This window comes from Mycetomoellerius zeteki, unplaced genomic scaffold, assembly GCF_001594055.1.
Source record: "Mycetomoellerius zeteki isolate Tzet28-1 unplaced genomic scaffold, Tzet1.0 scaffold204, whole genome shotgun sequence".
Taxonomy (NCBI): domain Eukaryota; kingdom Metazoa; phylum Arthropoda; class Insecta; order Hymenoptera; family Formicidae; genus Mycetomoellerius; species Mycetomoellerius zeteki.
In genome coordinates, this window is record NW_017257000.1 from 180,525 (window position 1) to 192,628 (window position 12,104).

The 12,104-nt window shown below is 38.0% G+C and overlaps 1 protein-coding gene across 1 annotated transcript in view; it reads right to left on the reverse strand.

Moving 5' to 3' along the window:
• The window catches only part of LOC108722467 (protein lozenge), a 38,091-nt gene extending 33,132 nt beyond the window's left edge, over window positions 1-4,959 (reverse strand). Inside the window, exons 1-2 of the mRNA XM_018447597.1 lie at window positions 4,349-4,959; window positions 3,052-3,282 (exon numbers count right to left, since the gene is read on the reverse strand). Of these exons, the coding sequence (XP_018303099.1) occupies window positions 3,052-3,282; window positions 4,349-4,604 (487 nt within the window). The 5' untranslated portion in view covers window positions 4,605-4,959. The remainder of the gene's footprint in view (window positions 1-3,051; window positions 3,283-4,348) is intronic.
• Window positions 4,960-12,104: the final 7,145 nt, after the last annotated feature.

The window sequence follows — 12,104 nt, forward strand, 5'->3', positions numbered from 1 at the left end:
CCCGCCACCCGGTCCCAGGATACCTCCCGCGGCCGTCATTGCCATCGTCATCGTTCATCTGTCGCGTGCAAAGAGCATCGTTTCGGGATGTCGATTCAAATTTTTGCGTCAAAAGGCGATTTCTCTAACGTGATTTTTTTTTGTAAAAATAGGCAACTGTTGGACAACGGAGGTAGAATATAATTTTTATAAGTTTTCATGGGAAGGCCTAACTCTTTCACCGAGGAAGTACTGAGTCAATAAAATTATTATAGAATATTATAGAAGTATTTACAGGTATATACATTAAAAATGTTTTCAAAGATCAAGATGTCTAATTGGAAAATTGCGGAAAATCCGAAGATCACCAAAGTCGGAGGAGTGGAATGAGGGAAGGTAGCGAGCAGTTGGAGGAAGGGTCGCACGTTGAGCTAGACTCCCTCTCCCCCGGCCGAGTCCATCGCATTTGGGGCTAATAATGCCGCACAGCCGACTCCCCTCTCCGGCGCCCGAACCTGCGGTTAATACTCGATGATGGGAACGGTCATCTGCAGAGACAGGACCCGGTCTGTGCATTCGCGAACGACGGTCGTTGGACGGGTGGACGGACGGGCGAGCGGACGGACAGACAAAACCGGGCCACGCGTATGTGGCACCTATATAACGTGCAGCATCACAGCTTGACTACTCACGATCTTCCGTGTGTCTCTCTCTCCCAGCGCGCGCGTGCATATGCAATGTATACGTATGTGTCGGTGCGTTGGCAATACACCGACGACGAGATGAGCGCGCCAACCCAAACCGCCCACACACAACTACCCGAAACCACTCGAAACCGTCCGTTAATACTCGTGGCGATGAGCGGAGGGGACGAGGATCGCGTAGGGCTAAGCGAGCAGCAGCAGCAGCAGCAGCAGCAGCACAACAGCAGCAGCGTACGGGGTAGAAAGGCTAAGGGGGTGCGGGTGGACGAAGAGGAACGAGAGCGGACGCACGTTGGTGGTAGGGACGGAGCGGAGGTCCCAGAGTCTCCCAACAGGATGTCTCTGCAATTGTCAAATAATTACTATCGGTGGTAATTTCAGCCGTGTCGATATAGACTGCGGTATATTACTAATTATAGGCACGGGCCGCTTTCGACCCCGGCGATGATGATGGAACAGCCGTCGTCGTTTTCAGCCTCCGGTCCTCTTTGATTCGGCGCTACCATATTTCGTTTCTTTCCGACGGTGCGTTTTCGGAATTATCTGCCCGTGAATGCCCGTGAATATACGAGAAAGGCGACCATTATCGAAAATCAGAAAATCTTCTAAACACATCTCCATTTGTCAAAGATCTCACACTGTTTTTAAACAGCGGCCAATGTGTCATAAGTTTATCATAGTTTTAATGAAAAGAAAAATGATCGTCGACCGGCTTGCGGTTGTTTCGCATTATTTCCTTTTTAACGTGGACTGACTTTAATAGTCGGCTGATTAGAGGTAATAAACTGTGAGGTGTGTGATCGGCGAGTTGTAATCTCTTACGTGACAACAGAAGACACGTGTAAAAGCAATTTCAATCGGATATATACTGACAGAGAAAATTGTGCGGTGAGAAAAATCGTGAGAGGGATATCAGCCCTCAACTCGCCAAGTCGCCGAAAAATAATCTCGTCGCGCTGGTATACGTGCCGCGATCGCTCTTTTTAATCGAGGAGGCAACGGCCGATTTTTCGTGGCCTCGCCGTTTTAAAATCCTCGCTGCAATTTCTTGAATCAGTTTGCCGGCCGATGCGATGCAATTCAATCAAATTAATAAGTCGCGGAAACAAAACCCGATGATATAGAAGGGCCGGTACGCCCGATGGTGGTGGCCAGTATCAACACACCGAGAGCGGTTTGGTCAATCGCCGAAATTGAGTATTATGGATTATCGGGGAGAGATTGAAATGGCAAAAAAAAATATATAACAACGAGCCGAAAAATGGACAAAGGGATCGAAGGATTTCAAGCGAGGGAAGTGTCTCTTTCGCTAATTGACTCCAGGGACCGATGCACCTGTGCGTTAGGAGGAGGAAAATCGCTGACCCTGCACTTCATGATCAAATCAAATGAAACATAGATGACGCGCTACGGGACGAATATCCCGCCGTGTACGAGCAGTCTGACCCGTTAATTCATAAATGCGCCCTCCGGATCGTGGGGTGCAAAATGCATTTGTAGGCTTTGACAAAGCCGCCTGCTGATCCGTGAATAATTATTATAGGCTGGGAAATCGATATTTCGAAAACGCAAATGAGGTCGAATGCAACCATAAAGATTTTGTAAGAAAAACAGCAACTTGAGATTTTTACTTTGTACATTTTGTGTGTGTATATATATATATATATATATACACAAAATATATAATTTTGTATATATATATTATTAAGTAAATATTATTTCTTATAGATTTTTTGTCATATTATTAGAGAAAAATAGTTACGTTAATTGTTTTTCATAACGATTTAGTCAATGCTGCTTTGATATTTTTATCAATTTGGCGCGAAAGAGCCGCGGGGATAGAAAATTAAGGCCGAAATATAAACAAGTCAAGAGCTTCGATCGTTGGTTGATTTTGGCAAGTCATCCTCTCCGTCTATATCCGTCTATATCCGTTGGATGATTTCTGATTAACGGCCAGTTGTTTCGAATGCTCGGTTGGGGCTTGCGGCAGACATCGAGTAATGACTCTGGGGGTGGCAGGAGAGCGGGAACTCGCGAATGGGGACACACGGGGATGGACGAGGGTGGCACGATGATGATGATTACAATAACCGTGATTTTAGAGGGCTGGAAATCGCGGCACGCGCTTTTGCCCGTCCTAGTACACAGAGCTGCAGATTTCTCTCTTACGAACTTCAACATGATCAAAGATACGGTAAATTGTTTCCGGAAGGGTAATTGAAATAGCGATACACTTCTTTTACAAATATGCGACGTCCTTTATTAAATGCGACGCGCCACTGAACTAAAGGAAATACTTTTTGTTGCACAATTCTTTTAAAAATTTAAAGAGAGAAACAAAAAAAATGTAACGATCAGAACTCACCTCTGCCACTTCTGCCGACGAATCTAAGGTCATTAAATTTGGCAACTTGATTCTTCATTAACGCGGTAGAGTTTCGTAATTCGGCGCAACAATTCTCGTCATTACCAGCTCGAACTGTCACGAGAGTCCCATCGCCAACCTCGCCGAGGGCAACCACTTTAAATGCCACTGGAAGCGTTTTGTTGGATCGCCAATGCGTCGGTAGTTGACTGCACAGAAAGTACGGCGATCCTGAAACAAAGATTCTTATTATACACAAAATCCTTCAATTTAATTTAACATCTATTTTAAACGTAATTTTAATAGAAGCATATAATACATAAATAAAAATTTACTTGATTTAATTAAACAGATATTCTATTTTTAAAATTATTATTAGCACTATTATTAAATTGATTAATCGATTAATTTAATTTGTGATATCATTATTTTAATTTCAGTTTATGATTGCGTTTCCAACAAGCAATTCGTATATATACTGAAAGATGTATTTAGAATTTATATTATATAAATATTATTACAGACACCAAGATTTAGCCTCGACCGGACTGGTCCTTTCCTTACTTATTCAATTTATTCATATGGCGCTTTAAATTGACTTATAATTGTTGATGTTCATACAATACGGATTATTCCAGCAATATTGCAGTAACATTGCAAACGTTGCAATTATAAGCTTCTGTGCTGTATGGATCTAATTAATACTTTGAAGCATAGTGTAACTACAAAAAATGTCCCACTTTTTTAGTGCTTGAACGTGAATGGTGAGACGTTATATAGTTTTAAATCGTAAAATTACTAAAAGCACAGTTTACATTCCGTTCTACTTATTTAATATAGTTAGAGACTAAGAAAAAAAGAATACGTACTACGGTTCTACACGATGTGCAAAATATCTCTTTGCATGGAAAAAAATGTTTTAGAAAGTATCACCAATCAACTTAAATTACTGATAAACAATACTTGAACTGAAGTTGCATGATAGAATCGAATATACTTTCCTTATACTTTCCTTATAAGTACATACGCGAAATTTGTTTTTGTTTTTATTACTTTGTGTAATTTTGTATTCCAAATAATTAAAATAAAACTACTTTGTCACATTTTCTAAAAATAGAATTTCTGTGCAACAAGGCATTTTTTGTTATAAAATCCTGTACTTCAAAGAAAGAGAGAGAGAGAGAGAGAGTTAAATTGAAAAGTATATGAATAAAGTTGGATTTTGTTCGCCTCTCTATCACTTTCAGTACTTCCTTTTTTTTCTTAACAGCTACTGTTAGCAACAATTGGAACCAACCTGTCCTGACCAGTTCTCCAGGATGCTCGGCCTGCGCCTCGCCGACGAGCCTTTCGGTCCACCATAGTTCGCCGACGGCGGCACTCTCGCTCATTTCGCCGCCTCCACCTCCGGCGTCGGCGTCGTCTACTTGGTGGTACCTGCTGTTTACACCTTGCAGCGGCGCCAGGGAGGGACCACACGGGCCGGCGCCTTCGTGAGATCCAACGGTGCCGTAATTCTCCCCGCAGCCCACGGAACCCACCGGTAGATGCATCCCATCGGCCAGTAGCCGCCCCTCGTCGCCCAAGCACGCACCCCTCGGCTGAAACGTCGTGATTTCACTTACTTCGCAGACGGAGGCGACTTCGTCGTGCCTCGCTACCAGCTACCGCGGTAGATCTTTCCCCGTTCGTAATCGATCAGTCGTTCCTTCTTCTCGATTGCGTCGATTTTCATGATCGGTCGCGAGATCATCACTGCGAACTTAACACGGCGGAATTGCGTTCCGGTCTTGATCGTTAATCGATGCGGCAGCTGTTTTCAACTCAGTCTTGCAATGTACCGTTGCACTTTTTGCGCGACGCGCGATCAGACAGACCGGTAATTCGAAATACATTGTCACTGTCTAGCGTCAATTTATTAACATTTAATATCTTAAGTCATCACCAATATTTATTACCACATTTCAATTTTCTCTCTCTCTCTCTATGTCTTTTTAAGAACACTATCGCTAACGACACTAGCTAAATCATCTGTCGCAAAATTCTATTCCTACAGGTTGCCGCTACGGGATGACGTAGGCGACGATTTCTCGAAATCAATATAACGTCACGGCGTTACACTTGGATGAACAGTGCACTTTTCCTACATAATCGCCTCCTGACATTTCCCTCCGACGACGAATCGAGTCATGATCGCGATTGTCGGCGGCAGCGATCCGGTCGACGATCCTTTCGCGCGAACGTCAGTCGCGGTCGACGGTGCGCGACGTAATGCCGCGCGGAGCGGCTCGGTGGACCGCGTGTTCCGCGCGTAAGCGGCCCGGGACGGCCTAAGCCCCGCGACTCTGGACCCCCGCCTCCACTTCTGCCCCCGGACTGACGCCCCTCGGCGGCAGGAACGAGCTACGCTCCAGCGCTCCCACCACGCATACCGCCCGCCCCACGTCGCGCCACTTTTCGCACCGTGATCTCCGTGGCGGAATCTCTGACGTAGTGGTACTCCTCCGTCGACGACGACGACGTTCCTCCTTCAGCATTTCCGCCGACGAAACGATGACCGTTACTTTACACGCGCGCGCGCGTAGAGAGAGAGAGAGAGAGAGAGAGAGAGAGAGATGTCACATTGACGTTTGCAAATTTCCCAGATTATCAGCTGACACAGGTGATCGGGATATACGTCGGGATAAATTCGTGGGATTCCCCGTGTATCAGCGCAAACGTTTTCCTATACACTGATTAGCAATTTCACGCAGTCGTGTTTATTCAAGCATGAACATTAAAAATTTTTCTGTATATTAATTAGCAATTTCACGCAACGTGTTTGTATATTCAAGTAATTAGTCTTGAGATTAAAGGTCAGAGAAGTTTAATTTTTAATTATTAAAGTTTAATTATTAAAGTATTGATTTATAGATATGTTGGTCCAAAGTCCATCGATCGTATAACGTAGTTTGGTCAACGACGATCAGTCGCCGTTCGGGCCACCTCTCCTAATGATAAGGGGGAAGTGCCGATAAAATTCTCGATGTTATCGTGTAATTTTTCTCAGGACTGCCCAGCCTCCCAGTAGCTGCGATATGATGAGTCCAGCCTTCGAGTAATTCTTCCCCCCTCTTTCTTTGCAAAGTGGGAACGCGTGATGTGGGGATAGAACGCGTTTTGCGACGGTAAAGCTAGCGACGAATCTCCCATTAAACTTCCACCATAATGTGATTTATATTAAGAACATTTACAAATAGCTCATTTATATTTAATATAACATTGAGTGTAGTATTAATCCTCCGGGGATAATGCCAAACAGAGTAAGGTCCATTTAATTTACATTAATTAAAAAGCACTGATTAATTTCAAGGAAAAATGACATAATTTCTATTAAAAAAGAATCAATACTAAATATATTTTAATAAAAATAACTAAAATTTGCAAATGTATAACATAAAGAAATTTGAATCGTTTGACATTTTTGACAAAGATTTATAATTGAGTGGGTTCAATATGTCTGCTGTTAGCTTCAAAGAGAGGATTAAGATTTTATCCTTTATTTTATAAAAGTATATAAATTATAAAATCTATAAAAAAGTATATATATATATATATACGATTTATATTTTCTTTCATGATTATTTATAAATTTATATATATATATATATAAGAAAAAATTAATTTGTGCATATACGTGATTAGAGAAATCTTCTAAGAAAGATCTAATTACAATTGAAGGGTGAACAAATATTTTAGGGAAGAAATATTTCTCGGGTGTACAAATATGTCGATGTATTGATTAAATTTCTTTCTGGCTTACGCAAAATCTCAACGATACAGCATCCCATCAAGCAACGGCAAGGCGTAACAAGTGTCTGTGTGACGTCATTCGGCTTTCTGGAGGCGGAGCCTCTCGTTGGGGAAGCAGGTAGAGGGGTCGAACTCTCCCATATCATGCATCGCTTGCCCCACCCTCGCGATTTTGTTCCTTTGCGCCTCCACCGTTTTCCACCTCCTGCCTCTCTTAACCCCTTTTCCTTTCTCGAGGAAGCTTGGATCTCAATACTTCTTGTTGGAACATTAAAAAAGTGCTTTAAACGATATTCTTTAAGTAATTGACTTTAAGTAAGTTGATTTATTAAAGGATGCTCGATTATGTTTGAAGAATCTACCGGCTTGATTCCTTCGAGATCGCTCGATCCGATTTGAACAGATTATATAATTTTATAATTTGTTGTTCAGGTAATAACGTATATATAGTGTCCTTACATTACGTAATCTCAAACGATGACAATTTTACAAAATGTATTTTTATATAAATTTTTCAAATAAATTGTTAATGAATTTATCTATAATTAATTATTAGACTTACAAAGACGCTGTCATTTTTTCAGATCTTTACGTGATTTGTTAGAAAGTTCCTTGGACCGTCGTATTTCAGACTCGCCAAAAATTCTGAATCGCGGTCACAAGATGCTACTGTTTATTGCACTGTGGTCTGTGCTGACGCGTAATCGAGAAGGTAGATGCGGTTTTCCATGGTTCGCAAGAATATAGGTGATTAACCTCTTGGATGTGCTCCTTGTGTATGGATAAATTTATCAATCGCTCGCCTATCCGCGTCGTGAAATGTTCGGAATCGCCGCAAAAATCGGCACTACGATCAATCGCGAAACCGCAACCGCCGCGACCGCATTATTTATATGTTACACAAGTAACAACATACAAGCACGAATTAAGACATTAAGTCTTTCGGATCTTTTCTCATTGGTCGCAATTCGGATAGTAGATAAGTGTCGAGTCTAAAAATTTATATGCTATGTAAAACATACATGAAAACGGTTTTGCTGAAATATTAGCAAAAATTTAGCTAGATACAGATCTGCAGAAAATAAATATTATTGGACTATCAAAACAATTATTTTGATAGTCCAATAAAATTCATTTTCTGTAGATTTGTATCTAGTTAAATTTTTAATATTTCACAAAAATCGTTTTCGTAATAAAATTATTTTCAGTTTATTTGCTGCAACAACTACTTAACTCAATATTACAGTGAGTTGCTTGCAGAAAAAGAATGGAAATATAAAAAAGGAAGAACATATTTTTATTTTTCTACAATATCAATGATTATACTAAAAACGCATATCAAAAATTAATGCCGTAATATTTTAATGATTTGAAGCATTGAAACTTATTTTCTGGAAAACTTTATTTTTTGAGTTGTGTCGTAATTTATTGTAGCATAAATAAATTAACAATATACATATATGTAGTTAAATTTTTTTCTGTGTATATATAAAGAATTAGCATGTCCAACATGATATGTTACAATATACCAGAATATTATTTGACACGTTAAATAATAATTTTGATTATTTTGATTTAAAGACGTTTTGCGAATAATATTGCGCACTAAAAATATTATAGAGAATAAATAATTAATTATTAAGTAAATTCAGTCAATTTGATTTATGATCCGCCAACATCCGACCGAAAGCAGGTTCAGTAAAACATTATTCAACTGCGACAAAAGATTAAGTCCGACGGCTGCATTAGGCAGTACGAGATAACAGATTAACAGCGGCCAAAATAAATAGAATCTTTTGACGCATTTTTATCAGTGCAACGGTATCGCTCTGAGCCACTTCCAGCGCCACCGGAAAAGCTCACAAGACCACCTTATCGTTGACTGCTTTCTGAGAAAAGTGTCGGCTTACATAAAGTATTATTCTCTGCGATATATATGCTTTACTACTCTTTTAATAATAATTACGAAATGAAATTTTTTGTTTAAAGATTTACTTCGGTGAAAAGATTTGGCAATTTTTGAAGTCGTTTGATATAATTTATTTATTTCCCATTAATTTTATTGATAAATAAATTTTTTTCATTATAATTTAATTTTTAAAAAAATTTATTTTTTTATAAAAAACATTTTATATATAATATTATAGTTTAATTTTAATAAAAATTAAAGATATTATAAAATCTTAAAGGATATATGTTTTATAAAGTTTGCTTCTTTTACATTGCAAGATTTAAAGGTGAAAGGGAAATTCTCATCCTTTCGGTAGATAAAGACGACGTATTGTTAGGCACAAGTTAATTTGCCTTCTATGCGAAAGCCGAGCTAATGAACTATAAATAAGGGAGGAATACTTGTGCCAAGTGGACAGCCGCACTTACTGACCCTTCGTAATTAAAATCCCGTCCTAAATCAGGACTAGGCATACGATTAGACGAGGATCGTTCCTGCTCCGTCAGCTTACCCACCAAATCCGCCGCGACCCTTACATATTTGAACCTTCATCTCCCTTGGTTCTTACACGCGTGTGTATATTTTTGAAGCAGCTAACTTTATTACAAATGTAAAGTTTCCGTGAAGATCAGCTTAAAAGAAAACACGGAAAGAAGTTGCAATTTAATACAAGTTTCAATGTAAATAATAAAATACATTGAAACCATTTTGTAGCTAGATAATTTGGTTATAATAGCCTAATGACAAATGTATCGTGATTCCAGAAAGCATTATTATTAGAAACAAAAAATATGTAGTCTGTTCGTGACCATACGGAATGATTCTTTTCGTTCTTTCCCGTTTCCGATACAATTCGTCTTTCGTTAATTCAGCTACGAAGCGTGCAGTTAATAATCCTTTTGCGCAGAACACGCGATAAAACGAGGGCGGGAGAGTTGAGAAGAAAATTTGTCGGAAAGACGAGGGTTGCTGTAAATAAAAATATATACTATATTATATATATATTTTTTTGAATACGAAACAAACATGTTCACGGAATAAACGGTTGCGAGAGTATTTAAAATTTAGCTGATATAGATTTGAAAATAATTTCGCGCGTTAGACGATAAAAATAATTATGTACAACGCTCAAGTTGGTTGTAAGAATGTTAAAATTTTTTGCAGCATTGCTCATAAGCAACAAAGAGACAAAAATAGAGCAATTGCTAATCAGACAGTAGGGAGATACTCATCCTCGATCTCACATAGAACATAATTTCAACATCTTCCAACTATTGTCAATACATCTACGATAATGATCTACGAATTTGCTGAAGATGGTTTGAAAAAAACTGAAACGTCCAAATAAGTTGGTATCGACACAGTCACTGTACAATTTTAAAATATATATATTATGTGAATATTATTAGACTACTGTATAAATTGCGCACCAATTACCGCGCTGTTTGTTTACGGACACTTTCATTGTTCGTATATTGTATTGTTTTTTAATTTTATTAGTCCAGCCAACAAAATTACTTTTAGATTTATTTGGATATTTCAGCAAAATCATTCCGTATCTCAATGAATGTAGCGAGAAGGAACAACTTAAATTTCTTAAACAGATTGCCTTAAAATAAATAAATATGCTGCATTAAATTAATATTTATAATCCTAAATATAAAATTATTCATTGATTTATTTTGTATAAGAGAAGATATTATACTAGAACTTCTAAAATAAAGCTTATTTTGTCGCGATGTATCAATTATTGGTACATTTAGATTTTATATAGAATAAATAACAATCGCGAGATATATCAGTTGTTCGAAATAACACTATCTTACCGTGAAATATCAATGCTTAATTAAGGTTGTTCTCGAGAACGCTTCTCTTTTACTTTATTCCACCGTGTCGTTTGAAGGATAACTGATGGAGGTGGTAAAAATGGAAAAAGTAAAAGAGAAAGAGAGACATTATGATATTAGATACGACAAATAGAGGTCTCAAATGCGCCACGATTTAACGAGTTGAAATACAGCTTTCCCGCCACCGTTACCTTCCATCCTCACGTTCCTCTCGGCGGTTATATTTTCCCCAACCACTGCGACGTAGATACATCCACCCTTGTATGTTCCGTTAATAAGCTTAATAAAGCCTCGCTGCGACTGTCTCTCTGTATTGTCCAGTACGCTCCAGATTCCAACGATACAGGGATGGCACTCTAGTTTCATATAATTTCGGAAAGCGGCACCTAACAATGCTATCTGCCGCATATCATTTGTTTAATTCGATCATTTTAAAAATTATATTTTTAATATTTTTTACTAAACTTATCGAGAAACGTGACCTGTTAATTACGTGCGATTAACACACAGATCATGAATGTTAAAATAAATATATTTAATGTTTTAATTTACTATATTAACTTGGGACATTTTTAAAGATGATTTAAGTCATCAGAGAAGATGGTATAATGTATGCTTGTATTCACAATAAATTTTTACTTATTTTATCAATTATTTTGGTCATTATTATTTTTTGAAAGTTCTTTGCACAATTTTTTACATATGTAAATTGAATGTCGTTATTTTTGTAAATAGATGTTACAAATAGATATAATAATGCATTTAAGAGAATGATAACAATTAATAAGCGACGGGACTACTCGGTTGTCAAAATTTATAGCTTCTACCTCCCTGTACTTACAACAACGGGGAATGTAAGCTCGACAAGGTCCGGCTTTGAGAAGGACATCAAAAGGATGATAATACACAGACGTGAGATTTGCTCCACCTCTCTCTCGCGTTCGAATCCTATTTGGTTGCGCGAGCTTTAAAGTACGAGCTTGGTCTCTCGTTCATTTGGCTTGCATTGCAAAGCGTAAATTGACTGAAGTATTAAATGGAAGCATTCAAGTAAAAGCCATCCCATAAAGGTGCTGTAACTTGTAAATCGAGATTAAAAACGACAAAATCTCTTTTATTAAATAGCTCTTCTTATAATTTGATTATTATTGACAAAAACTTTTTTCAATGCCACGAATTTTAAATCTTACAATAATATTGTCACCAAAATAATTCATCTGCGTATATATAAACTCTAATTTTTTAAAACTTTTTTATTATCTTACACAAAAAGTAAAGCAAAATAAATTAAATAATGCATTTTATTCGTCCGTTTAAAATATAGTTCGAAATGAATTATATTTTTAACATTTATGTTCATTATACAATTTCACCGTATATAGCATTGTTTGTATTCATAATTTGTAATTTCAGCTTCATTCGTTTTATAGTTGATCAACAATTTTTTAAAATGCGTAAAAAAT